Source organism: Panicum hallii, chromosome 9 (assembly GCF_002211085.1).
Source record: "Panicum hallii strain FIL2 chromosome 9, PHallii_v3.1, whole genome shotgun sequence".
NCBI classification, from domain to species: Eukaryota; Viridiplantae; Streptophyta; class Magnoliopsida; order Poales; family Poaceae; genus Panicum; species Panicum hallii.
Window position 1 is genome coordinate 69541807 of NC_038050.1, and position 26316 is coordinate 69568122.

The 26316-nt window shown below is 44.1% G+C and overlaps 2 protein-coding genes across 3 annotated transcripts; one reads left to right on the forward strand and one right to left on the reverse strand.

The window, feature by feature from the left end:
- Window positions 1-8586: 8586 nt before the first annotated feature.
- Window positions 8587-10819, reverse strand: LOC112872602 (GEM-like protein 1). The gene is made up of 4 exons (XM_025935656.1): window positions 10475-10819; window positions 10265-10366; window positions 9302-9573; window positions 8587-8940 (listed from the first exon to the last, which is right to left on the reverse strand). The coding sequence occupies exons 1-4, from the start codon at window positions 10680-10682 to the stop codon at window positions 8752-8754; spliced, it is 771 nt and encodes a 256-aa protein (XP_025791441.1). The 5' UTR covers window positions 10683-10819; the 3' UTR covers window positions 8587-8751.
- A 4763-nt stretch (window positions 10820-15582) lies between these two features.
- On the forward strand, window positions 15583-18350 carry LOC112878118 (transport inhibitor response 1-like protein). Of its 2 annotated transcripts, XR_003225630.1 has the most exons (4): window positions 15586-16345; window positions 16420-16936; window positions 17016-17866; window positions 17980-18350. XR_003225630.1 is itself a non-coding variant. In XM_025942522.1 (3 exons), exons 1-3 carry the CDS (start codon window positions 15828-15830, stop codon window positions 17772-17774), a joined length of 1794 nt encoding a protein of 597 aa, XP_025798307.1. In that variant the 5' UTR covers window positions 15583-15827; the 3' UTR covers window positions 17775-18350. The 2 variants fall into 2 exon arrangements, 1 of the variants encoding a protein (XP_025798307.1); XM_025942522.1 differs by having other exon boundaries at window positions 15583-16345; window positions 17016-18350.
- The last annotated feature ends 7966 nt before the right edge of the window (window positions 18351-26316 follow it).

Consider the following 26316-nt stretch of genomic DNA (forward strand, 5'->3'; position numbering starts at 1 on the left):
AATCAAATTTGCTATTTGTGCATCCTTGTTTGGTGCATATAAATGTATTATCTTCAAGCTTGACATTAAGATAATCGATTGTGCAAACCATATAGCACCACGGCTTGTTTTCTCTCACTCCAATAACTGTAATAGTGCATTCATATTTCTTATCCTAAAATTTGATATAAGTTTATTAATATAAGTCAAATATATCTACCTAGAAGTACATAATCAACTTACCTTTTCAGTGAAAAGATCTGTGTCTTTCAGTGTAGTAGCGTCTTCTATTCAAAACTTTGCTGAATTTCATCCTCATTTTGTAAGAGCAACTTCTTAATTGGCTAAGCAATAGGTGGAAGATTACATTCAGGGAGTCAAGAAAAGATATTTAGATTAGCGATATTTTATATGTATGAAATTGGTAAAATATGTATATAAATTGTACTGCTAAATTGTACTTTTTTTTGGAAAGCTTTGATTTCAGGAATATCATTTTTATTGATATACCAACGATAAGCTGATGTGCCACTTAAAAACTGCTAATCTTCTTTGTATCCTTTCATTAAAGTGCCAACAAATATTGCTATGATATGATTTTGTTGTCCAACTCGTAGTACTTCATCTCCATCAAATTCTAAAGCTCTTTTACCACCAAGTGATAGTTCGAGAATATTTCCACTACAGTAAAAGAATAGTCTATGCTAAGTATGTTGCAAAGAATTTCTTTTACAAGTATCATAAATCAAACTATATTATGCTGCATTTGTCACAAAGCTCTATCTTCCTAGTTGCAGTACTTAATTGAAAGGAAGCATCAAGATAGAGTCAATAGTCTCAGAATAAACCTCCCTCTTTAAGCGTTCATATTGATGGTAAATATACTATTTTGCCTAATTCTTATTGAATATTAAACTTTAATTAAGTATGAGAAGTATAGGTATGATAATAGCGAGCTTAGAAAGAAGAAAATCATTACTTTTTGTACTATAGTGTGTAGTAATAGTCTAATGTATTCTATGGAGCCTTACTATTGCGGCATTGCAAGGGGTGAGGTTTAGATTTTTCATAGTACATAAATACCGCTGGAAAAAACAATAGCTTCAGTTCAAAGGTTGTGAAGAGCTGATATATTGGCTACCTAGTGTTGCTGCTCTTTTCTAATAAAGCTAAGTTTAATAGGACAAATAGGTTGAAATCTGAGAGTTCAAAGGGTTTATTAAGTTGTTTATTATTTAGCTGCTAGGTGACTCAGTATTACTTCAAATTCTCACCAAAAAAGACAACCAATTATTTCTATTATACCAAAGTAACCAGTATCTGAGGTCTTGAAGCTTTATTGTCCTTCTTGTTATTAAATCTTCAGATGAAGAATAAACATTTGCTGCTTTTGAAACAGCAACAATCTTTGCAATAACATCTATAAGATAGAATTAAATTAGATATCCAGATATTTAGAACAAGAATGGTGTAAAATAATTAATTTTATTTGTGAGAAAAGTATAGAACCAAAAAAAATTCTTTGCTGCCCAAGTATTGGGTCAGATTACTGAATGGAGTCAGCGAAAATGTATATCTTGGAAAGTTCTCTGGATAAATATTTACGTCCATAATGACTGTAAACTTATTCAATCTGATCATGTAAGGATGTTCAACAACCTTAAAAATACTGCTTGGCTCTCTCCACTGTTAATTTGCCCATGTATACTATCTTGCCTTCTTGAAGATGAGGTTTGCAAGTGGAAATGGCATTTGGTGGGATTTCAGCATAAATTGAGGTATCCTTTTGCAGCAAGAAGAAAAAAAGATTAGTTTTTTAAAAATAATTTTGTTGTAATAGTTGCAAGTCTGAAATATGAATACCTTCTCATCAATGAGAACAAGGTCAAGATGCTTGATACCATTTTTTTCACTGGCACCAGTGTGCTCCCACATTCTTGATATACGCACTTGTATCACATAGTTCAGTCCTTTTGGTTGCAGTTCAAAAGTAGAACAAGGTATCTTTGTATCTGCATTTGGAAAAAAATTATTCTAGGTGTATAGGCTGTTTCTCCTATACGTGTACCAGTCACTATGATAGCTTCAATAATATTTTGTGCTAATTGGTGATTATCAACCTTGTACCATGCAGAGTCGTAAGCTTTGATTTAGATTTCTTAGTAACATTACTGGTGTGCCAATCTTGAGTTTCAATTTATGAGATGGAAAATTATTCGCATTCAATGTATTTAAATATTCAACAAGATATAATATATATGCATCATTACAAGTATCTATACAATTCGATATTGAGTCAGCACTGAAATATTCTTTCTCTATATTTGGTACCAAGGCTACTTTGTAATCATTTATATGGTCAACTATATTGTTTGTAGTTGATAGAATATCTCTTTCTTTGAGGTAGTCTGGATCGTTGTATTTTTTTTAAAATCTGGAAATACAAAATTAACTAATTTTTCTATTTTATTTTCTGTGGTTGTAGTAATAAATCTCTTGATATCTCAACTACAGAACTATCTTCGTCTTTATCTTCATTGTTTGAATCATTATTTACAGTTTGGCCATATCCAATATTAGAATACAATTGCTAAATCTATTTAACTCTTCATATTTAAAGCTGTTAGGTTCCACACTTTGTAAACCCATGTTCTTATGCAGTTTTAATATCTTTACATCATCCCATAGATATGACTTAAATATTGAAGCATTTATAATTTGTGTTTTCGGTGCATTTTCAATAATCGGAAGAATTTGCTTGGGATCTCCGCCTAAGATAATAACTTTTTCTCCAAATGGCATATTGGATGCTTTAGTGTCTGTCTCAGAAATTATATCTTTTAGTGATCTATCTAGTGCTTCAAAGCATTGCTGATTTTTCATTATGGTTTCATCCCATATAATTTAATTAGTTTGCATAAGTAGCTCAGCTAAATTTGTTCCTTTTTTATATCACACAAAAATAATTCATCGATTTCTAGTGGAATTCTAAATCTCAAATGAGCTGTTCATCCATTTGAAAGTAATAATGAAGCTACGCCTGATGATGCAACTATTAGTATTATCTTGCTTCGTGCTCGTAAATATGATATGATCGTATTCCACAAAAATCTAGATAAAAAGAAAAAAATTGGTTTGTTATTTAGTATACTATTTATTATCTCGTGGAAATCATGTTCTTGGTCCTTATTTAATTGAAAATACATTTTATTAGTTTGCTCTTCTAGATAATCTGTATCATAGGTTAGTTCCTCCTCTATCAAATGGTTATTTTTTTCGTATAGAGCATTGAGTAGTTCGTTGAGGTAAGTTATAATTATTTATGCTTATTTCATTTTTACTCAATGTTTGCTCAAGTTCTATAAGTAATAAATCTTGTAATTCTATTTCAGTTGATAATATTTTATTGGGTGATGTTTAATAACTAATGCATTTTCTATATCGTCAACCATTTTTCGTCAATTTGTATTATAGAACTTTCTTTCATTCTTCAAATTGCAAAATAGAAGCGTTGTTACAAATAGATATCTTAGTTATGATGTTGTTGCCCAGTTGGCAGCTTCATTAAAGGCATTATACCATTCATTGTTGTCAGTAAGTAGGCCCAGTGATGTACAAGCTTCTTTAAAAGTTTGGTATATAGTACCATTGTATGTTCTAATATCCTCATAACTTGTTTCTCCTTTAACTATCATGAGTAGCATACGAAGCTAGAATGTTCCTCTTCTGCTGGGTGTACATAATATAAACGTCCATTCTTAAAACTATGCTTTCTTTAGATCCATTTTTTATTTTTTGTTTCCCATTTCCATTTTAATGGAAAGTTACAATATGTTATATCTCTAGCTTCTTTGTTATTTTTGTTGGCTTCAAACCAGTCTGTAAGCATTGCTTTTTGATTTTTAGGTCAGCAAGAAAAACCTTAGCTTATCATTTTTTTTAGTCTTACTATATTCATAAAAGATAGATGAACAAGAAGTTTAGTTTTTCTACTGGTGGCCAATGATAGTCTATATCAAATCCATGTAGCCTCCACATTGCATCTTGTTCACAAATATATCTACAATCTAGATACTCTTTTATTTCATCTATATCTTTTATTTTTTTCATTTGTTGGTGGATCTTCATTTTTCTTGAAACGTTCAAATATTGCTTTTGCTCTATCTTGTCCTTTGTTTACATATTTGCATAAGTATTTCAATAGCTTGCTTTTGTTTACGTACTCAATGTTTATATGAGCTTGACATTTCTTTTGAAGCTGCAAGTTATGAGGCACGACCCATCTATTATCTAGGTTACAATTATCCTAAGTATATAAATATTAGTATCTCTTCATCTGTATTGTGTGAAACCATTATCTGTAAAATTTGTTTCATTCTGGAATTCTTTCGGATAAAACTTTGAGCATCTTCCTTTTTTCATACATGGGCAATTTTCATTTAGTATTCCACAAGGGACATGCATTATGTTCTGATATAAGAATATATCCTAAAGGATCTTCAGATGGATGGGGTATGTCAGCAGATATCCATTTATCTATCATTTTAGGTGTGATTTTATTTCCATTTTTATCTATCCAGACTAAAATATGCACATGTGGCAATTCTCTTTTTTGGAATTCTATGGAATATAGAAGAGCTAAAGTTGGAATAAAAATTTTACCTAAGCAGATATCTTGAAGTAATTGTTCTAATTTGATACGAAAGACACGTACTATAATATCAGGTCTATCATTTGCTTGTTCACCAGGTAGGATAGCTAAAACTATCTCAGGCCATTTTGGATTACAAGTAAATGTTATAAATAGATCAGGTGGTCCATAAACACGACATATAGCAATACCATCGTGGTAATTTTGTACTATATAACCCCTTGAGCTAACATGACTTGATGATAATAACACTCTTTTTCCAATATGATTTTCTTCACTTAATCCTTTTTCTACAGGATGAAATACACCTTGAAGATAGTCCGCTCTTAGTTTATCTTGATTTCTTGCAATATATCCAAGCCTATCTTCATCTTCCATTGCACGAGCATCTACGATAGCTTGTTTTGATAATCTACCATAACATAAGTATGGATTCGGTTGGTTAGGTCTGAAATGCATATGGTATTTATAATACTCATGTAATGTTACCGTGTTTCTCTTCTTTTTATTATCTTTCTCTTTTTTATCTATATGGTATGGTATGCCTAGTTGGAATCCTCTCTCATCATATGGAAACAATAATGGATATTGTAGAGGCATATAAGCTGGATGGAATATTGATATACGTTGCAATCCTTTTCGTTTGGTACTAAATATAATATCTCTTTTATATTGTTCAAGACTTACATCACCGACTATAAGCATTGCTAGTACTTCGCTATGTGGCATCTCATATTGTATTTTATCTCCTTTATTTGCTTCTATAATTTTAATGCTAATATCAACACCATTATGCTTCTCAATAAGTTCTCGAGCATGGCGAAATAATTTTACCAACGAGTTGTTGTTGTCTACCATTTCCTTAACTATTTCTACATTTAAATCACTTTCTTCAGGTTCTTCTTTTTGTAGTGCTCGTATTCTATTTTGAATTTTATTTTTTGTGTCAAAAATATATAATTCAACAAATTTTGGAATTTTGTTTGGTGAGGGTAGTAGAGAGCCTATTCGGTGATGTAATTGTCCATTGATGCGAAATACACATGGATCTTCACCTTTATTAATATTTTTTGTCGATATTACCACCTGCCGATGTAAATGCAAAAAGGCTATTATATTATCTTATCTTTGGAGGAAAATGCTTTAATATTGGTTCATGTTTATTGTTTATTAGTCTTATCAAAAATTCAGGTGGTTCTTTAAAAGGTGGTATCTTGATTTGTCCATATTCGCAAGAGTTGGAGTAAATGATTTCTTTCTTTTTTCTTGAGTTAGTAATATTTCTCTCATCAAACCAGAAGCATGCATTGCAATATTTACAAATATGTTCTGGTATTCCTATTGCTCATATGTTTCCTTTAGATGCTGAATATAATCAGCTGGATATGAAACCATACCATGATTTAATGATAAATAAGCATGAGTAACATCAATATTGATGCATTGGTGTTTTATTTTATTTTCTGAGCTTAAATCATCATTTAATCTTTTCTTTATACTGTTGTTTGATATTTTCTGCATTCTGATTATTCTTCTTTTTTTAGGGCTTATCAACATATTGTCATCTGATATGATAGGAGCCTTTCTTTTTCTGTATACCATGTTTGTATATCTTTATTATTAAATAAGAGGATCATAATAAAGTTAGTTAGTTACACTCCACAAGTCTAGCAATAATTTATAAAAGATACATACAAAGGAAAATATATAATTCAGAGTTAATACATGATCTGTATTACAAAGGGATACAACTGGAAATCATATTGATATGTGCTTACTCTTCTTAAATTGTTGTAAGATGGACAGATTTCTAAAAGGAATTAAGTTTCAAAGAATTAAATGAGTAGCACCTATAGGTTATTATATTAGTTGTATTGCAAATGTTGTGTGATCTCTACAGGTTATCATAGAACTGGTAATACAAGGATGCATCTTTTGTCCATCAGCAATCATTACTATTTTGGTGCAGAAAATATCTTATAGAAGTTAGAATCTATTGGTATATTCACCTCTAGTATTTTTAGAATCTAATAACGAAAAAGAATATATTACAAGCATACTATGGGGATGATATGCAGCTGGGTTCAGCTAATTGTGTCTGTTAATTATCCAGAAAATGGTTCCTGCATCAAGTACACAAAAAAATATTTCAGAAAAATGAAGAACACAATTTTTAGTAGATCATTTGTTTAGAAAAATAATAGTACTATCTTTAATCACAATGCACTCTAAATGAAATTGTTCTTTGCAGTTTTGGAACTGTTTTTCAACCATTTGCTTATTTCAGTTGTGCTTGATCAGAGATGGGGCATGAACCCCACAGAAAGTTACTGGTATTATTTCTATCTCTAGCTCTACACTAATTGTTGAGGACGTTAAGACTGAAGTTAACAAAGAAAGAAGATAATACACAATAGATTTTCCCAAAAGATTGCCTTTTGCTATCAAGTGGGCTCATTAGGTATAAGTCTGGCCATATAGTTGCTTGCTCGGGTTTAAGGGAAGCTACCAAATACTCTATAACTGAACAAGATTGAGACACCAATTAGAAATTGACGTTTCAAAAAAGAGAAACAGAGGCAAAAGGCAGAATTTCAGTCTGCTGCACAAGACATTGAGGCTGCGATGCGCGGCTACGATGAGGCCCTGCTCTGTTTCCGCGGCAGCCGCGCCATGCTCAACTTTCTCAAGGACGCATGCCTCTACCCGGCATCCACAGCGGCTGGGGCCTCGCCACCGGCGTTGGCGTCTATCGCCGTCACGGCGGCGTCAACTTCGCCAACTGGATACGACGCCGGCGCTGCCCAGGTGCTGACTACTTGCGGTACCAGATGCTTATGCAAAAGGACGTTGGCAATCAAGCACGCTCCTCCGGTTCTACGCCGCTGCTGCCGGCGGTATGAGCAATCTCTACGGCGGTAGATTCAGGCCATGTTTGACGTGCAGAGTGCATGAAAGGGGCATGTTGGAGGAAGGGAGATGAATATGCATGAGAAAAAAGCTGAGCCGGAGCCTCCGCCTCCATGCGATGTGTCTGTTCCTGTGGTTTCCCTGCAGCGCCACCGGCGGCGGCACCGTGCACGACATTTGTGCACGACTGCCGGAGTAGAGAGCAGGGCAGAGGGAGAGCAGCTCCTGGTGACCCATTTGTGAACTCTGAGGCTTGCAGCACAGGCAATGGTGAGCCTGCAGCGGAAGCACATGGCAGGGGAGGTGAACGGACTTGATGACGCTGGTGCCAACTTGATCTAGGCCACGAAGAACGCTGAAGAGGCAAAACGGAATTACGGAAATAATGTTGGAAGGGGATCAAACTAACGTGCGCGGCAACTGGCAGGCAGGAGCGGGGAACGGACGGGCGAATGAGCCGGTCACAGGTGGGACGACGGACGTACGAGCGATCGGCGGGACGACGGACGGACGAGCGATCGGAGAGCGGAGGTGAGGGCGAGGGCGCGGAATCGGCAAGCGCGCACCGGATATATTCCTCCATCGCCGAAACAAAGAAGAACGATTGAAATCGCAGAACTCGACTTTACCTGTTTATCTTGTTGATTCGTCTGATTTCTCAGTGGATTGGATGAGTGCTAGCGTGCTACAAGGAGTTGAGAATACACAGAGTTTGAACGATTGGGGCAGAGAAGATGAAGAGCCCTGCTATTGGAGTTTTATGGACCGTCGTGCTTTCCAGAATAGTGTAAGCGACGCGAGGTTCTCAAAGAATCTCGGTACATTGAACAGTCTGTGATTTGGGACGGAGGTAGTGTAATACAAGAGGCATGCTGTGTCAATATGATCTATCAATTAAACCATGGATAAATCGATCAGCCAGCTCATTCCACAGTATCAATCTGATTGTGATTGTTAGCATTTCACCTCAGTACAGACACTCCCATAGCGACTGCTCCAAGAAAATACTAGGCATAAATCATATATGGCAATTCACAGCTGGGAGCAGACATGACAAGATGCACTAAGATGTCACCGATTGAAAAATGGTTCAAGTTGGTACAAATCACAGCAGAGCCAATACCTATCCAACTAAATCTGGACAACAGTCGACACGAAGTATATTACAACTGTAGTTTATAAGACATGCCACTACCAATCTATGGGCATCACTAAGCACGCAAACTCTGAGCCTCCTGAAGTGCTTCCTGCAGATTCTTTACAGCACTGTCGTAGTAAACAAAGCCCATGAACCAAAACTCATGGTTATCGACTGAAACCACCTGAATGAATTTCTCTGATGCGTTTGTTCTGCTTGTCGAGGAGTTAACTGATCGCAGTTGAGCAAGGGGAATGACCACCTACATTTTCAGATAGATAAACAAATTGTAAGTTACGTATTCTTTTTCAAGAAAAAGCACATTTTGGAATTACTGAGTAATATCAGCAAATGAAACTGCCAAAAAAATTTCATATGTGCACTGATAAAAACAATGCTCACACCAAACTGGGGAGGAAGGAATCAATGCGACAAGAACAATAAAAGTAGAAACAAAAAGAACCAAAGCAATTCTGCAACTTTAATTTCTCATACAAAACAGTTTCAAGAAAATTCTGTAAGCCTGATTATCATAATGAATAAACTTCAGTATGAACTGCATTTCCTCAAGCAAACTTCATACTTCCTGAATCAAAGCAAAACACAGGAATCAACATAATTACCTTGTAGTAGCTCCACTCGGTTTTGTCTCCAACCTGGTATGCAAGTGGGTTATCACTGCAGAATGCCAGTTTTACATTGGACAGGTAAAGCACACCCATAACAGGTCCAGCCGAGGTTGACAAATAGCATGCATATGGCTTCTTAAGTTTCTCGCCGGGAGTGACCTCAAAGGTTTGATGGAAAATTTTTTCATATCCACCTTCTGCAATGACTTTGGTGACCTGGGAGATCCTGCCCATTGCTGCATCAGTAATGCTTGGTCCAGTTTTCACTGTTTAAAGACAAACAAGGTCAATTAGACGTACCACATGAGAACCCAACGCTTTGACTTAATCCAAGAATGCATACATCAATCTCTCCAGAAAGCAATGTGAAAAATGACATTTCTTTCCAATACAGCTATATATGCATCTAAAAGTAACAGGAAGGTCTGATCATACTTCAGCTTCTCCACGTTGCAATGAACAAAAATAGTTATAATTAACTAACCATGAACAAACATGGCATAAAGCATCATATAATGACATATAAAACTTTTACAGTCACCTGAACTAAGAAACCTTATACTTAATACATGTCGACTTCAACTATTCAAAAAATGCCGCAAAAATGAATTGTACAGAACAGCTAAGAAGTCTACTAGACATGATTACCTTAATTCATCACTAACATAATTTGCAACGCTCACAAGAAATCCTGAATCAAGCCACACTAATGGAATGAGGTTAGACTGGAGTCAACAAAATTAGTTGCCCCTCTTTTTGTCTGAGCCCATCAACATGGATTCCAGCCAATTTCATTGTGGCTAAACAACAGCACAACCTAACGGCACCTTAATTCCGTAATATCATACCAAAATGCACTTGAAAATAAACAGCACAATTAACAATTTGATGGAAAACACGGAGAAACAAGTACAGAGCTGAAACTGGTGAGAAGACGAGTATGGAATCGAAGCTCACAGTGCTGCCAGAAGTTGCCGGTGATGTTCTCGGTCTTCCGGGCCGCCTCGCCGAACCTCTTCCCCATCTTCCCGAGCACGTCCTTCACCGAGTCCATCGTATCTGCAAAAAACACACCACACGAAGGCCCCAAGAAAAATTAAGGAACGGTCCAAATTCCGGTCGGATCGGCGGCTAACGGGGCCAGATTTGGGGCGCGGGGTGACGCACTCTTCGGGGCGGTCGCGGTGCCGCCGGCGGGGGAGGAGACGTAGGGGTTGCCGCCGTAGGGAGGCGGGGCGGCGGTGGCGGCATGGTAAGACGGTGGCGGAGGCGGGGACACGTCTTCCGGCGAGAGCCTCGGGTAGGGCGCGTACTCCGGGGCTGCCGCGGCGCGGTCTCCTCCGGCGGTGGACGCGGCTGCTGCGGGCGGATTCATTGTCGCCGGTGGGCGCGGGGACGGTGCGCTGGCGTGGGTGTCGATGTCCGTACGGAATACGCTTCGTGGACGGGGCGGCAACTGACACGCCTCCGGGTTTTGGTTGTGGAATGTATTCGGGATCCGCCGTGCCTGCGATGCCAGAATTTATAGTTATTTTCTTTGCAAATATTAATCGTCTGATGAATAACGCGGTGGAGTCGTCGCTAAGCACAGCGCTTCAAAGTTCGAGCTCGACTTGACCACCCAAAATGCTTAGCCACGAAGGTGTTTCCCTATTTTTCTTTGCCTCGGCGCAATTGAATATGCGCCGCTCTTCCCTATCGTGTGGCGTGTGGATTTCTCCTTTTTTTGTAACAATATATGGCTTGTGAGTTTCAAACCCGAAATCCTACGCCGCGAGATGTGATGTGACCGCAGGCACGCTGATTGCCCCACATGGGATGGATCCTCTTCGCAACGGTTCGACTCTGCCCATGGATCTAGAAGGTTCGAAACCCACCAGCCAAGGCTAACGGCACGTGAGCCCTTTTTCCCCGGGCCGTTCGCTGCCAGCCCACGGTGCTGGCCAGCTGGCGAAACGGCCCAGCCCGCGAGAGAACCGCACACAAAGTTGTGCACCTCGGCCCGCTCGAAGGCCGAAGGCTGCCCACACATCCGCTCATCAAACGGCCCAGGAAGCCCGCGCTCGTTGGCGCTTCGAGCCCCGCGCGCGCGTGGTGGCCTGGTGGGGGCGTCTCGACTCTCGCGTTGTCTCCAGGCTGCTGCTGAATCTCGCCGGGGGCGGCGGCGCGCGCCCGTGCGGGGGAATCAGGCGGGGCCGCGGGGGGACGGCGGAGCACGGCGCCGCTGATCCAGGCGCGAGAGGTACGCCGCTAACTGCCTGCATCTCCGTTCCCTTTCGGCACGCCGTTCTCCGGCGATCCAACCGCCCGCCCGCCCGCCCGACACGCGCCCGTGGCGTCGGCCTTGCGCGGTTGAGGTCGCAGGCCCGGTGCGACCTACCACCAAATAAAGATCAGACCATCAGAGCCACCTTTGGACATGCACGAGGGCCTCGCCAAAAGTCGGGGCGCCGATTGGTCATTGGCTACCACGCCTCGCACACACCAGATAGTTAGTAATCGCTTTAGCCTAATCGTGGATCCTTTTGATGACCATTACTACTAGTATATCTATTCCGCCACCATCTTGGTTTGCTTACATTAGACTTCAGTATTGAAGTGAAGCAACCCCGGTTGAGGGCATAGAAGCTGCAAAAGGCAACACACTTTCCCTTGGAGAGGGAGATGGAGGCAGGGAAACTGGGGAAAGAGGGGTGGCCTTTCACATCCATGAAAGAAAACACACACAGATTTATTATTGAAGAGATTTCTAACATTGGAAATGGAAAAAAAAAATTCTTCTCTTAGATTGAACTGAAATTCCATGGATTCAGATCATTAGGTTTTGCATATGTAAGAAGCATATAGTCGCAGAAGACTTATCCTCATTAGTTCTTGTGACTGGCCCCAGATATCAAATCAAACGTCATCGTAGCTCCTCCTCATCCATGTGTCGAGTAATAGTTGGGTTTCAATGGAGGAGACGAGCCATATGATCCTACTTCTTCTTTGCCTCGGCCTTATCTCCACCTCCCTAAATAATGCAAGGATACAATGCATTCTGAAACGAAGATATGTCGCGAAAAAGGAATTACTTTTCAGGTGTACACTTAATCATACACCAATTGGCTGGTTTTAGCTGGATTGTTTATATATTACTTTACAATAATTCATGGCATAAGTGCAATGCCACAAGATGTTAATGCCATTACGGATCTCTGGACAGATGGTTTGATTCTAGCTTGTAAACAAATCATAGAAAGTACAGCGTATGGTCAGCACTATATAATAACAATTAACATGGGACAGATCAAAATGTATTCCCACCATGAAATAAAATAGTTTATCATCACAAATACTTGAGAAAATAATATGCTTTCATGTACAGAGGTTGATATGGAGTCACATGGCACCGTACAGTGCGGCATTTTTTTATAGAAAAAATGTTGCAAAGTCCGCGTAAGTTTATTACTGGACAACTCAATCAGCTACGAACATGGAGAGCAGAAAAATTATTGAACAAAAATTAAGATTTGACATGAATAATTTCTTTTTTGCAAGGGGAAGACATACTCCTGCCTTGCAATATCGCTGAGGGGCCAGGGTGCAGCAAAGTGGACAGTCTGACCTAGCTTAGCTAGCATTGCCTTTACCACCATCATTCAGCAAGGTAATTGACTTTAATCAGAGAACAAAATCAGAATATCTCACCACACCAAGTGAGGCGCCTCACCTGGTGAAAAGACGAAGAATTCAGAATACTCCCACCATCGCGTGCGAGGTGCAACCGTGCAAGCCTTTAAACGAAGTGGATTTGTACTTGAAATCTGGCAAGGACGATACACATAGACTGTGAGACAGCAGCAGCACCGGTCAGGAACCGTGCCCAGTTCTCTGTATGCACGCATGGTCCACCGGCACTTTTGAGCACTGCTCGAGTTGCAAATGATAAGTTCAACCAGAATATGCCGTGCAGGAAGTCCACTGAGAAAGGTGCCGACTTTTGGCGCCAGTTTTCCCGTTCCTCCGTGCGGGCAATTGCAATATGATATCGTCAGGTCAAATTATAGTGCGTGGCCTTTTGGTGCTCGGAGACGGACAGCTCATCTGCAACTCTGATCAGAAAGAATCCGCGATGCTCTCTGCTCGTAGCTACACGATCGGCGATCCGCCGGGCCTTTTGAATCTCATGCTAATAAACAAGGAGCGGCAGCAGCAGCAGCCGGGTTAAGTAATTAAGCTGATGCTGCGGATCACAAGTAAACTAATGCCACACCCACCGCCCAGCGTGATGTGTCCAGGAATGATGTGATATCTGAGCTCTGGTATGAGGAAAATTATATCTCATCATCCAGCCACATCGCATTTCATTGTTGAAGATTTCTGTGGGGTTCCTGATTCCTTTTTTCCTATCTTCTGAAGAAATCAAGAAACTGAAACTGAAATGATGGATGCTGAAGATATGTGTACTTTTACTTGTGTGGTGCAGCGAACAGCTCGTGCCTGAAATTTGCCAGGCATCTCTAGTAAGTCTGGATGAGTAACAGTGGCAAGCTCGCTCACAGCAGATGACAGAAAGCCATGACTGGGCTTCGAGATGATCTGAGATGACTGCGGTCTTTCAAAAAAAAATGATCTGAGATGACTGCAGCACCGAATGCTCATTCTGCACAGCTTGAGTCGAGTGACAGTAGGAGGGCCAATGCAATGTTGATCGCAGCATCGAGTACTATGCCAATGTTCTTCTTGGCATGTCACTCGAAAAAAGCAGAAAACGAAACTTAATTTGGAGCAGATTAAAGGGAAGAAAAAAAGGAGGCGCTGCTGATCTTGTCAAGTGATAACCAGGTCCAATGCTGCTCTGAACATAGTGTTCAGCCATTTAGGGTTCTCCGTTACCATTCGAGTCGGCATCTCCGCATCCAAAATGGCGCTCCGTCGACGGATCGCAATATTATTTGCAGGAGAGGGCGCAGGGAGCCGGGACATTATGAGCTGTGCTTGGTGTTTTCTAAGAGGAGATGTTTAGGTTTAAGCGGGGGACGCGTCTAAACAAATGCGTGGCGCTAAGAATCCCAATGCCTTGACTGACAGCAATCCCTGCCCGAAAGGGCCGACCAGGGGCAATAAAAGATGTGGGAAGAAACAAAAACAAACGAGCGCCCCTTGGCCTATCTCCCGCTCTTTCCTACTGCTGCCCTTGTAAACTAAGCCCCTCATGCATGTGGACTCGGCAACAGTGGCGTGGCGGCTTAGTTTTTGCGCCGGGTTTTGGACTCTGCTTTTCCGCTGAGTGCCCGACCTCGTCGACCTGACTGGTTCAAGATCAGGGATGACACCCTTGGTTTTCTTCAGCAGGGGGTCTATCATCTTCTTCACCACCTAGCTTTCTTCGTCAGGCTAAACGGCCAGATGTCTCTTCTCTTGCAAAGTTCAGAAGTTAGCAAGATTTAACGACACTGGCGGGTGATCGGATGAGCGAGTTTGTTGTTAAACATTTTACTGACTACTACTCTGTAATCATCTGTGATGACAATTATGCATATGAAATCAACAAATATCAGGTAGAATCTCTTTATTGGGCACTGTTAATTTTTTTGAACCAATACTGTCAAATTCTTCGGGCTAGGATAAACAAAACTGTCTACCGGGAAATCTATTCCTCATATATGATATATGCGAGTGGAATAGATCCAATCGCAGAGAGCATCCCCCGTCCTGTTTATCTTCCTCCCTGAGCTCCACCGGCGGTCTTAGAGGGCGGAGGGGCAGGGAAGCCCGGCGGCGGAGGCGGGTTGCTGGGCTGCAGCGGTCAGTGGTGGGGACACCAGCGGTCGAGGACGGTGGTTTGATATCCGGTGGGTCACTAACTGAGCGGGGGAGCTCGGTCGGAGGTGATTAGCAGCGGCGGCGGTGGAGGTAGGCGGCGGAGGCGGGGAAGGCAGGGATGTCAACGTCTGTGATTGGATCACTTTCAGTCGCATATGCTAGAAATAGACGCTCCGAGACAACAGCTACTATGCTAAACTACCAACAATTCCTGGCAATTTGAGGGCCCTGTCCAGCATGCCGCAAGTGGCCTGATGAGTTCACCACCACTTCTAACCCAGTAATCCTTGTCAGTGAAAATGCCGTCACGTGAATAATCCGGAACATGAATTTACGGGCGATTTTTTACATGGCACCTGAAATTCAGGGACAGGTAACCAGATCTACCGCCTCCCTGGCCAAGGGAGGAGAAAAGGCCAGAGAGATCAGAGATCTACCACTCCACGGCTCTACTACCCAACGCAAGCGGCGGCTGCGTCGACTGACTCAGGCGAACACAAGTACACCTCACACCCAACCCCCGCACCCCACCACCCAGTTCGCCGCGCAGCCTAGCGCCTCCACCTCCGCTCCGCAGGCGCTGCTCCTCCTCCCCCACCCCCTCCGTCCCTCCAGCTCCCGCTCCTCCATCTCGCCGTCTCCTCCTCCTCGTCCTCCCACTTGGCCGCCTCCACCCAGCGCCGCGACGTCGGGGGGAGCCAGCCCGCGCGCGATGTCGGAGGAGGACGAGGACCAGCCGCCGCCCAAGCGCCCCAGCGCGTCGCCGCCCGCGGACCAGGTCCTCGACAACGTGCTCGAGACGGTGCTCCAGTTCCTCGACGCGCCGCGGGACCGGAGCGCGGCGTCCCTCGTCTGCCGCTCCTGGCACCGCGCCGAGTCCGCCACCCGCGAGGCCGTCGCCGTCCGCAACCTCCTCGCCGCTTCCGCCGCCCGCACCGCGAGCCGCTTCCCCAACGCGCGGACCCTCCTCCTCAAGGGCCGCCCGCGCTTCGCCGATTTCAACCTCCTCCCGCAAGGCTGGGACGCCTCCGCCTTCCGCCCCTGGGCCGCCGCCATCGCCGCCGGCGCCTTCCCCGCGCTCACCTCGCTCTACCTCAAGCGCATCCCCGTCACCGACGCCGACCTCGACCTCCTCTCCCGCTCCCTCCCCGCGTCATTCCGCGACCTCTCCCTGCACCTCTGCGACGGCTTCTCCTCACGCGGGCTCGCCTCCATCGCCTCTCATTGCAGGTATCTATCCGTCCTCCTCTGCGCCATTCCGATGCGTTGTTCTCCTCTTAGAGCTTGATGGGTTTTCCCTACAGGGGGCTGCGAGTGCTCGACGTGGTGGAGTGCGACATGGCCGAGGAGCAGGAGGTCGTGGACTGGGTGGCGGCGTTCCCGCCGGAGCCCACCAACCTCGAGTCGCTCTCCTTCGAGTGCTACGAGCCGCCCGTTGCCTTCGCCGCGCTCGAGGCGCTCGTGGCGCGGTCCCCGCGCCTTAACCGCCTGGGGGTCAACCAGCACATCTCCCTCGGCCAGCTGCGCCGCCTCATGGCGCACGCGCCGCGCTTGTCTCACCTCGGCACCGGTTCGTTCCGGCCGGCGGACGGCGGCGAGGAGGGGCTCGGATTCGGGGAGGTTCTCGCTGCATTCTCGTCCGCTGGGCGAGCGCGCACGCTTGTTTCTCTGTCCGGCTTCCGTGAACTCGCGCAGGAGTACCTGCCTACCATCGCCGTGGTGTGCTCCAACTTGAAGACCCTTGACTTAAGCTACACCCCGGTGACTCCCAATCAGATTTTGATGTTCATCGGGCAATGCTACAACCTTGAGACGCTATGGGTACTTAGCTCGATTGCTGCCTTTGCTTGGTTTACCTGGTTGTGTGCTGCTGTTTTGCTGATGATGACTTCTTTGCTAGGTACTTGACTCGGTACTTGACGAAGGGCTTGAGAACGTGGCAATTTCCTGCAAGAAACTCCAGTGTCTTCGTGTGCTCCCATTGGATGCGCATGAGGACGCCGACGTGTTGGTATCAGAGGTTGGCCTTACTGCCATCTCACGGGGATGCCCTAAGCTTCGTTCGATATTATATTTTTGCCAGAGAATGACCAACACTGCTGTTATCGCCATGTCACAAAACTGCCCGGAGCTCAAGGTATTCCGGTTGTGTATAATGGGACGGCACCAGCCTGACCATGCAACTGGGGAGCCTATGGATGAAGGGTTTGGTGCCATTGTTCAGAATTGCAGCAAGCTTACCAGGCTATCCACATCCGGGCACCTTACTGACCGGGCATTTGAGTACATTGGCAGGTATGGCAAGTCCTTGCGGACGCTCTCAGTGGCGTTTGCTGGAAATAGTGATATGGCGCTCCAATACATCCTCCAGGGCTGTTCAAAGTTAGAGAAGCTTGAGATAAGAGACTGCCCATTCGGTGATGCCGGCCTCCTCTCGGGGATGCACCATTTCTACAACATGCGGTTCGTCTGGATGTCAGGCTGCAATCTGACCCTGCAAGGGTGCAAGGAGGTGGCTCGGGGATTACCACGGATGGTGGTGGAGCTGATAAATGGCCAGCCTGAGAATGAAAGGGCTGAAGCTGTGGACATCTTATACATGTATCGTTCGCTCGACGGGCCTAGGGAAGATGTACCACCATTTGTGAAAATCCTGTGAAGCTTCTTCTGCGGAGGCATGGTATGAGTGGCGCCTGGGAGTATCTTGCTACTGCACTTGATATGATAAAGTGCATATCTAATGCAATCTATGTAAGTTGGAGCTGCAGATATGGTACATTTTTCGCTTTCAATTTCTAGAGAAGGATTTCCAAGCACTTTATTGGAGCGGTGGGCAGGGTGCTCAATTGATGTTGTGCTTGTAGGAGTTCATCAGTGTATGCAAAATTTTCTACCGCAAGACCATAAGCGCAGCAGAGCAGGCTCCTTCGAGGTGGCGTCATGGCTGCCTCAGTTTTGTTTGCTGCTCTGGGAGACTCCAGTCTGAGGATCATGTTTCTAGGCCGGCGCAACCACCATTGTTTCTCTGATTTTTCGATGTGAAGCTTGTTATTAGATTAAATTCATTAGAACTTTCCCTTCTGTTGTTGTCGCATATTTTCCGTTCCATTTTCGCGTTTCCGAACTTTGATCAAGGCCTCCTGAACTGTGAGCTATGTTGTTAGATTTCAATGTTCCCTGTCTCTTTAAGTTTTTGTGATCTCTGTTGATGTTTGAAAAGTCCCTGCGCCTGTCTTTTCGTAATCTCATCTGAATCCAGAGCTTTGGCTGTTGCTATCATTACTGGAGGACCTACAGTCACAACCTGAAAGCTCATTCCATGGCTTCCCTTCCCTCCTTACTGAAAGGTCAGCAAAGGGTCATGCTTATTAGGCCCTGGTCCATCAAGTGATGATTGCCTGGCGTCCATTTGTCTTGACAGCCCTAGTTCCTCGCCGACGTGTTCGCCGTCCACAGTCAGGCCGGCGACAGCGACGGCCGGGTCTACTTAAGCCTTCCATCAACTCCTGCTGCTTAGCGATTATATGATGATGATGACTCGATGATGAGGTTTTCTTTTGCCCCAACGCAAGTGACATGCTGATGCTGTTTGCACGCTCGCCGTGGGCGTACTAGCTGCCACCACGGCCTCTCTCTTTCCCAGCTTCCTTTGGCTGCCTGGTTGCCCTGCCGGCCACAGTTTCGGCGAAAGAAAAGCCTGGATGGCGACCAGTCCTGCGAGGAAGCCCTGGTGGATCCGGACGAGAAGAAGGAAAAGACGACGGGCGAGATGGCAAATGATGGGGGAGTGATGACCGGTCGATGGCGATGGAGATCGATCGATCCGTCGTTTGACTGGGCTGGTCACTGAGTGACCCGGTGAGTGAAATGGGGTAGTAGATGCCAAGCGAGCGTGAGGACTAGAGATTCAGAGGACAGTGAAATCTGCAGCTGGTGAAATGGCTTCCCCCAGCAAACTCATTGGCCTCCTTGACCGTCTCGCTGTCGCCAACAGTTGGTCTTGTACTCTTTTTTTTTGTTTTTTTTTTGCTCGTCGTCGATGATTGAAGGCGCGCTCGAATTTTACTACAAACTAGCTCGACAGCATGTACAACGAATAGGAAAGAAATTTATCACCATCGCCAGTGGTAACTCCGCCCATCGCAAGTGACAATTCTGCCTTGTTGTTTCTGGTAGTATCTAAAGCAATCAGGCCTGAGCTACTGAAAGGCGGATCGGATTACTGAAAGCTGCGGCCACCGATCGCCCCAGCAAGTGTCCGAACGCTACTGATGGCGATCTCCCAGAAACAGGAGATCTCCATCGATTCTGATCGTCCGAGACCGGACTGAGTTATCGCATGATGGCGCCTCGAGGCCTAGCGGTTGGGATCCGTCGCTGTTTCTCGCCATCTTCAGGCATCATGTCAAATAATTGGCTGCTGTTCTAGTGGACCTCATGCTTCAACTGCGTGCAAAGCGGCCATGGAAAAGAGAGGCGACGGTCTCTCTCTGTGCATTCTGGAAGGCCGGCTTTGGTTCTTCGATCGAGAGGCAGGGGGTGATGGTGGCCGCCTGATGAGCTAGGGAGACTCTGATGGATTCACCCCGGAGGAAAGTTGCAACTGCTATGAGCCATGTGGAACAGCGCTTGCTATGTGCAAGCTTTAGTACTCTACATTCGCTCCAAGGGCCACTGCTACTGCGTGGCAGGTAATTTGGAAGAACGTATGCAAGTTCAGAAACAGGCAAGAGGGGAAATTCATGGCAAAGTGCATCTTTTCTCTTGCAATTTTATGATTGCTGTGCCTTTTTCATTCTCTCCTCATTACGTTCTAAACCACGCCTTTACCGGGCTCATTATGCTGGGTAAAAAGGATGGAAATGATGGCAGAAAGTTTGATTCACCGTGGTGCTGCACGCCTACTTTAACCCCTTCACCGGCTCCAAAACTAGCAAAAGGTGAGGTAACTTCTTTTCCCCGGCCATCAGCACGGGGACATGGTTCATCTGGTGTGGCCACTCGATGATCTCTTCTGAAAGTTAGGCGCCCATCCTGGCCTCAGGGCAGGCAGGCATGTGTTCCCAAATCTGCAGAGGCGTTAGCGGGTTTTTAATTATTCAGATCTTGTCGGACTTCATGGCTCAACCGAACTGCATATGAAGAAAGCAAAGCATGGCCAGTTATCGCTTATGCGTTGCGCCTCATGATTACGGGGCGATCAAGCGCAAGCTTAACTCCTGACTGCTTCCTGCGGTGTGGGCCCATGGCGAGTAGGGCTTGCAATCATGTGAATATGCAAACAGTGAAGAGATTGGATTTCTAGGGTTACTTTATAGAGTGTCAACACCTTAGATTTTTATTTTTTAGGTTTTTTTGGGGGTCATGTCACCTTTTCTCACCCTTTGTTGATTGAGGTAGCAGGGCCATGTTCCTAAATATCCAAGATAACACATGACCAGCGTGTCCACATGCATCTGAAGAGCACTAGAAAGAGGAGTCCTCCACTAAATCCTATCCTAGCTCATGGGCTTCGTTCTCTGCGTGAGCCTGCTGATGCTTGTGTGCCGGGAGGAGAGAGAATCATTCGCCTGCTGCAAGCAAATGTCAAAGTTCTTGGTGAAATGAAATGCACTGCGAGCGCATCTTTTGTCGAAACATCAGCAGAGGATATAGTACCTTTGCTTGAAGTGTTCTCATTTCTGTTCTTTTTTAAAAAAAAGAAATTGATGTGCCCATTTCAAATGTAGATTTCTCAGCTTCTTTAAAAAAATTAGATAGATTGTTCGTCCGCCGACATGATACGTACTTGAGAATTCTTCCATGAAGTCTTTGTTGATGTACTCATCTATGAACAAATGCCACACAGATGACCTACCCGCCAACCATTTAATCTGGGTCAACATTACTAGTTCTTAGGCGAAGAGCTTATGCCAAAAAAAAATAGTCGAATTTCAAAAGTTTTGAGGGCCTCAATCAGGCACTTTTCTGTTCATCAACTAACTCCTGTTTCTCACTTTTAACCATTGCAGAGAGTATTTTGCACGAACTGCTCCCGGACATGAACATGCCAATCCACAAGTTGCTGCTCCCATCCAGCGGCCAATCGCCGGAGTGGACAACTCAACCCGGGGCATCCCCGGATCTGGACCGCCCCGACCAATCCAGTTCCGGTCTCCCCGGCGAACATGCACGGGCCGAGCCGAGGCCGAGCCATTGCTGCCGTAGCAAAGCGGCAGGTGAGGAGGTCTGGTTCGGTGGCGCTAAACGATGGGGCCAGGCGGCCAGACGTGCTCTCGCGCTCGGGGTTCGCAGTTCGCCATGTGATCTCCTCCAGAGGCCAGCCAGTTGCAGGTGAGTACGAGCACATGATTGAGGGCTCCTCCCCGCCGCTCAGAGAGAGAGAGATTTGTAAAGGCATGCAGGCATCAATGTTCGCAGATCTACAGCGCGGCACGGCGGGCAGGGGGCGCTGCTTGTGCGCGCAGGTGACAGCCACTACACAAACAGGCACAAGGGGTTGAGGAGAAGCAAACAAGGGGTCTAGTTAGATTGCAGCAGACCAGGACAAGCCTGAATCGATGCTTTGATCCCCCCCCCCCCCCTTTATTGTTTTCATTTCAAATGCTGGGCTGCTGATTGTTTTGTATTATCTATCTTTGCAGAACAAGCCTGATTGACAGCCAAGCAGTTGATCATATGGAAAATATTGTATTTTACTGATACCTGCATATGTTCATGACTTGGATTACTTGAAGCAAGAAAGGATGTTTAAACGTTTTCTGCTCTGCTCTTCTTTTTCTAACCTTCAAAGTAAAAAGGGGGAATCTTGCGCATCATTTCGAACCCCAAGAACCATGGACTCGTTGGGAGACGAACCGCATCAAACTGACCAGTGATAAGAGAGGTAAAGAGGAAAGGCTGCCTTACCTTGCAGAGGCCAAAGCGCAACTTGCAGATACATTTTGCCTTTCATCCCTACTCACCAATTCTGAACTTCGCAGTACCAAGTGCAAACTTTTTCTACCCAGCTATACCCAGCTATCAGCTTTTATTTCCTCCCTCTCCACAATCTTGTATGATAGCTGGGTAAGCTCAAAATGTATCTAACTGACAGCTTATAAGCTTCAATACGAAGCATAGCGATCAGCTCCTAACTGACAACAACTCAGTTTTGAAGAGAGCAGTCTGATGTTGGCTGTGGTACTGTGAGACGGTCAAAGGCGTGCCATTCAAACCCCTTGGTGGGGGCCAGTCTCTCTTTGCAAAGGCGAAGCACTGTACTGCCATGATCTCTAGTTATTATCAGTGTTCAGTCTCTGCTGGGTCCAATGCCAATGCACATCCAATCCAAGGTGATGGATCCATTCCAACCAAAACCAGCTTCCACAGCCTCCTCCTCTTCAAGGTGACGGGCGGATCCATCCAACTGGTTTTCTGTGGTCGTGGAAAGGCTCGAGTGCTGATCACAGAAGGGCACAAGTGAATGCCGCACAGTGGCATGAACAGAGCAAGAAAGCGAGGCATCTCTGTGGCTAGATAGATAGAGAGTCACTGACGCGGAGGCATGCCTGCCTCTGCCTCAAAAGAATGAGTCCGGCTCAGCTCTGCATCTTGCTACACATCACCTGTGCCTGTGCTTTTGGTGCTGCTGCTGGAGGATGCTGCTATGCACATTGCTGCCTTGCTGGGGTCCTCTCTTTTATCATTCCAATCTTGTGCCATGGTTGAAGATGATACAGGACGGCATGACCATTTGCCTCCTTGCCGTTTTCAGGCTTCAGTAGTTCAGTTCGTCTCCACTGCCTCGCACTCATGACTTTCTTTTGAACCGTTTCCGGGGATATATAGATCCGAAAAGGGAAAACTCCGGTTTACACCCTCAAATTATTGTAAAAATTTAATTTTTAACTTTTAACTACAAAATCGGATAACGTAGGCCATCCAACTATCGAAACTGTGCAAATTTGACCCTTTGAGTGGTTTCAAATCTAATTTTGTATCTTTTAAAAAATTAAAAAAATTCTAATTAGATCTAAAAAATCAAAACTAATCCATTTAAAATTAGAAAAATATGAAACTAGCATCAAATTTTTTCTAAAAATATAACCTATCTATTATTGCTCTATGAAACTTATTTATTAAAAAATAATAGGCATAACTATAAGCAACCAAATACTATGAACATAAAAAAGTTGAACCTATTTCGTACTTTTTTATTTAAAATAAATTATTTATGAATTTTTTTAGTTTAAAATTGTATATTTTTAATTTTCACAAAATGAAAAACCACCTTTGAAACCACTCAAAGGATCAAATTTGCACAGTTTTGACAGTTGGATGGTCTATGTTGTCCGGTTTTGCAGTTGAAGGTTGAAAATCGGACTCGAGGGTGTAAATCGGACTTTTTTCATCAGAAAATTCAAATTTGGTGCCAGGTTATATGATGAACAGGTATTTATCTGGACAGATGTTCATAAAAAAAACTTTGATCTACATGCTGGATGCTAGTACTTGGATTTTAGCCCTGTATTTTCGTTACTGCTGTAGTCTGGTCTGCATTACTCTTCAGGCAGGAGGACCATCTGGGACGCACACTGGGCAGAACAGCTCTGGTTTCAGGCCGAGTCTTTTATCATATTGCTCGTCCCAGATCCACAGCAGGTGCTGCCATGTTCTGGCTCTCTGCAGCTCATCACTCTCCAGGTTGTTCGGCACATGATATATAACCGCTCCTGTTCACGCTTGAACGATTAGGTATCCGTGCCACAATTTTGAACGCTTTGTCTCTCTTTCTCGCCTTGTATCCACCGTCCAATGCAGTCACTGAAGCGTGTCTTGTTACGTGGCAACGCTCATCTGAATGGCACATGGTGATCATTCATCTCTGAGAAACCGAGCTGAGATATGAGAGTGACAGAGTACATCTATCGACAAAAGGCAGCATACCCAACCAGGTCTTCGTGAAATCCTAACAGGTAGTATGTGTTTTCAGTCAGGATAGCAGAATCATGGTGACCTGCAGGCCAGGATAAGATTCTGCTGTGCTGGTTCGATGAATGCCATCCAATTTCACCTACCCAGAAAGCGGTTCCACGCTGCAGTGCAGAATCCATGGAAAGGTTGATGGATGCAAGGAGCTTAAACAAAATCAGGAGCAAGACGATCCTTCCATTTCATTTGTCAAACAGCTCTCAGAGATGAATGGTCAAGGTGCCAAACTTTCAAAGCGTTCACCCTGGAGTACGAGATACTTTATCCGATTAGGGAATACAGCATCTTTCTTTAGGAATACTGGTAGAGTATTGAACATTAAACTTTTTCCTAAAGGTAGTGAACTACTGAACGGTAGGATTGGATTCTGAAGAATCACGGCATGCGTGCATGGACATCTGTACTCACCACTGCAAGTGATGTACAAGCTAGTGCAGAGTGACAATGCAGCAAGAGGTCAAGACAATGACTTCGCCACTCTAAATTAGGTCCAAATAAACCGACTAAGAATTGTCAGAGTTTACTTTGGTAGGTTAGGCTTACCTACTTTCTGACCGCACTGCACATTTGCTCATATCCTATCCTATTACTTGAAAGTACTAGTAAGCATGAGCTGCGGTATAGGAGTATCTATATATATATATATATATATATATATATATGATCATGCCCACTAAGATTGTGTCTCTCAGTGTCAACGCAAGATATTTTGCATAAACAAATCGCAGCATGCCAATAAGGCAATAACGGGCAGGAGCTCCAATGAAGGAGAGTCGTAGTGGCGATGACGATCGAGAGAGGCGTCACATCGACCAAGCACCATCAGAGTTTGCGTTGGCACCACTACAACATAGCACAATAGCAGCCATTTGGCACTAAAAAGTGAACCTGGAGATGATTTTTGATCTGTGTGCCATGCATGTGTAGTTGATCATCAGCATGAGTTGATGATCAGCACTTGTCCGCTGTCAGTACTTATCGCAAGAATCTAGTAGCTGACCGTTCATCGTGCAAGTATTTCCCAGCAGATTCTTCTTCTGGAACCTTCTGAACAGATTCCTTAACACTTGCCTGGGAGTCCTGCAGTACTGATGACAGTGATGGCTCATCAGACAACAGCTGAAAGATGCACGGAGCCTTTTGAGTGTCACTGGAGGCAATGACGATTAAAGTACGCACATGTATGTGGGGAACTAATTTAAACCCTTCCTCCGATGAGCTCGCAAGATTTACTAATGCCAAGTCCAGTATAAACTGATTTATATAACTCTTTCTTTTCTTCAAGAGATCAGATCTGTCAGAGATGGCAGGGTGCCAGGAAAACAATTGAGGAAGCACCTGATAGACCAAATGGTTCAGTCGTCAGTCGTTGGACACCGAAAAATTCAGAAGAATGTGCTTTCCCTCGAGCGCTGTGTGGTGAAATGCCTAACTGATGGGCCAGGGTTCTAACAAACTGCTACAATGTAGGCTGGCAAGATCGTGCGTTCCACATACATTTTCTCTGACGATGAAATTTGGCATGACCAGAAAGCAGCAAGCTGTTATATCTTGAATATATATATGAAGTCGAAGTTTGGTACTCGAACAATGCAAGGTTGTAGCCTTTCATCATTTCGATGCCCTATATATATATATATATATATATCCTTTGGCCGTATACGTACGCATAGCTGACCAGCGATGACGACATCTCACGCACGTTGCTTATGATTTGCATTGGCAAAAGATTGAAGGATCGTCTGCCATCATCATGGATATCAGAAGTACGTATGGCTTGATGACTTTAGCTCTAGCCTCCAATCTCTTTTATTGTTTGGCAGCTAAGAGCATGCATGAATACAAGAGATGTACATATTACGACGTTTGCAAAGCTATATATATTGGGAGCGATCAAAAAGCTAAGCAAGGACTTTCTTCTTGAAAGGAAGTGTTCAGTGATTTCGATTCTGTCAAAGGTGATCACGTGGGTAGGGGTTTCAATACTATTCCTGCATCCGTTTAATTGTGTTTAGCGTGGAGGGCATAATACTACAGATGTTCTAGTGGTAAACTGGTAATAAGCAGAGTTCTGAGTACGTACGACCTAGCGTTGGCACACGCTTTGACCACTGATACACGTAGTACACTTTATTTGGTTCCTGACCAATGAATGCATGAAAATGTTAGGCCCATGGTGTTTTTAAATCCTGATCAACCCGATTCTACCACATGGCACGTCAACTGTT

Coding starts and splice junctions, on each gene's coding strand:
- LOC112872602 (XM_025935656.1), bottom strand. CDS start 10,682: ATGAATCCGCCCGCAGCAGCCGCGTCCACCGCCGGAGGAGACCGCGCC. Junction 10,367..10,474: donor CACCGCGACCGCCCCGAAGA/GTGCGTCACCCC, acceptor TGTTTTTTGCAG/ATACGATGGACTCGGTGAAG. Junction 8,941..9,301: donor CCGAGTGGAGCTACTACAAG/GTAATTATGTTG, acceptor CTGAAAATGTAG/GTGGTCATTCCCCTTGCTCA.
- LOC112878118 (XM_025942522.1), top strand. CDS start 15,828: ATGTCGGAGGAGGACGAGGACCAGCCGCCGCCCAAGCGCCCCAGCGCG. Junction 16,346..16,419: donor TCCATCGCCTCTCATTGCAG/GTATCTATCCGT, acceptor TTTTCCCTACAG/GGGGCTGCGAGTGCTCGACG. Junction 16,937..17,015: donor ACAACCTTGAGACGCTATGG/GTACTTAGCTCG, acceptor CTTCTTTGCTAG/GTACTTGACTCGGTACTTGA.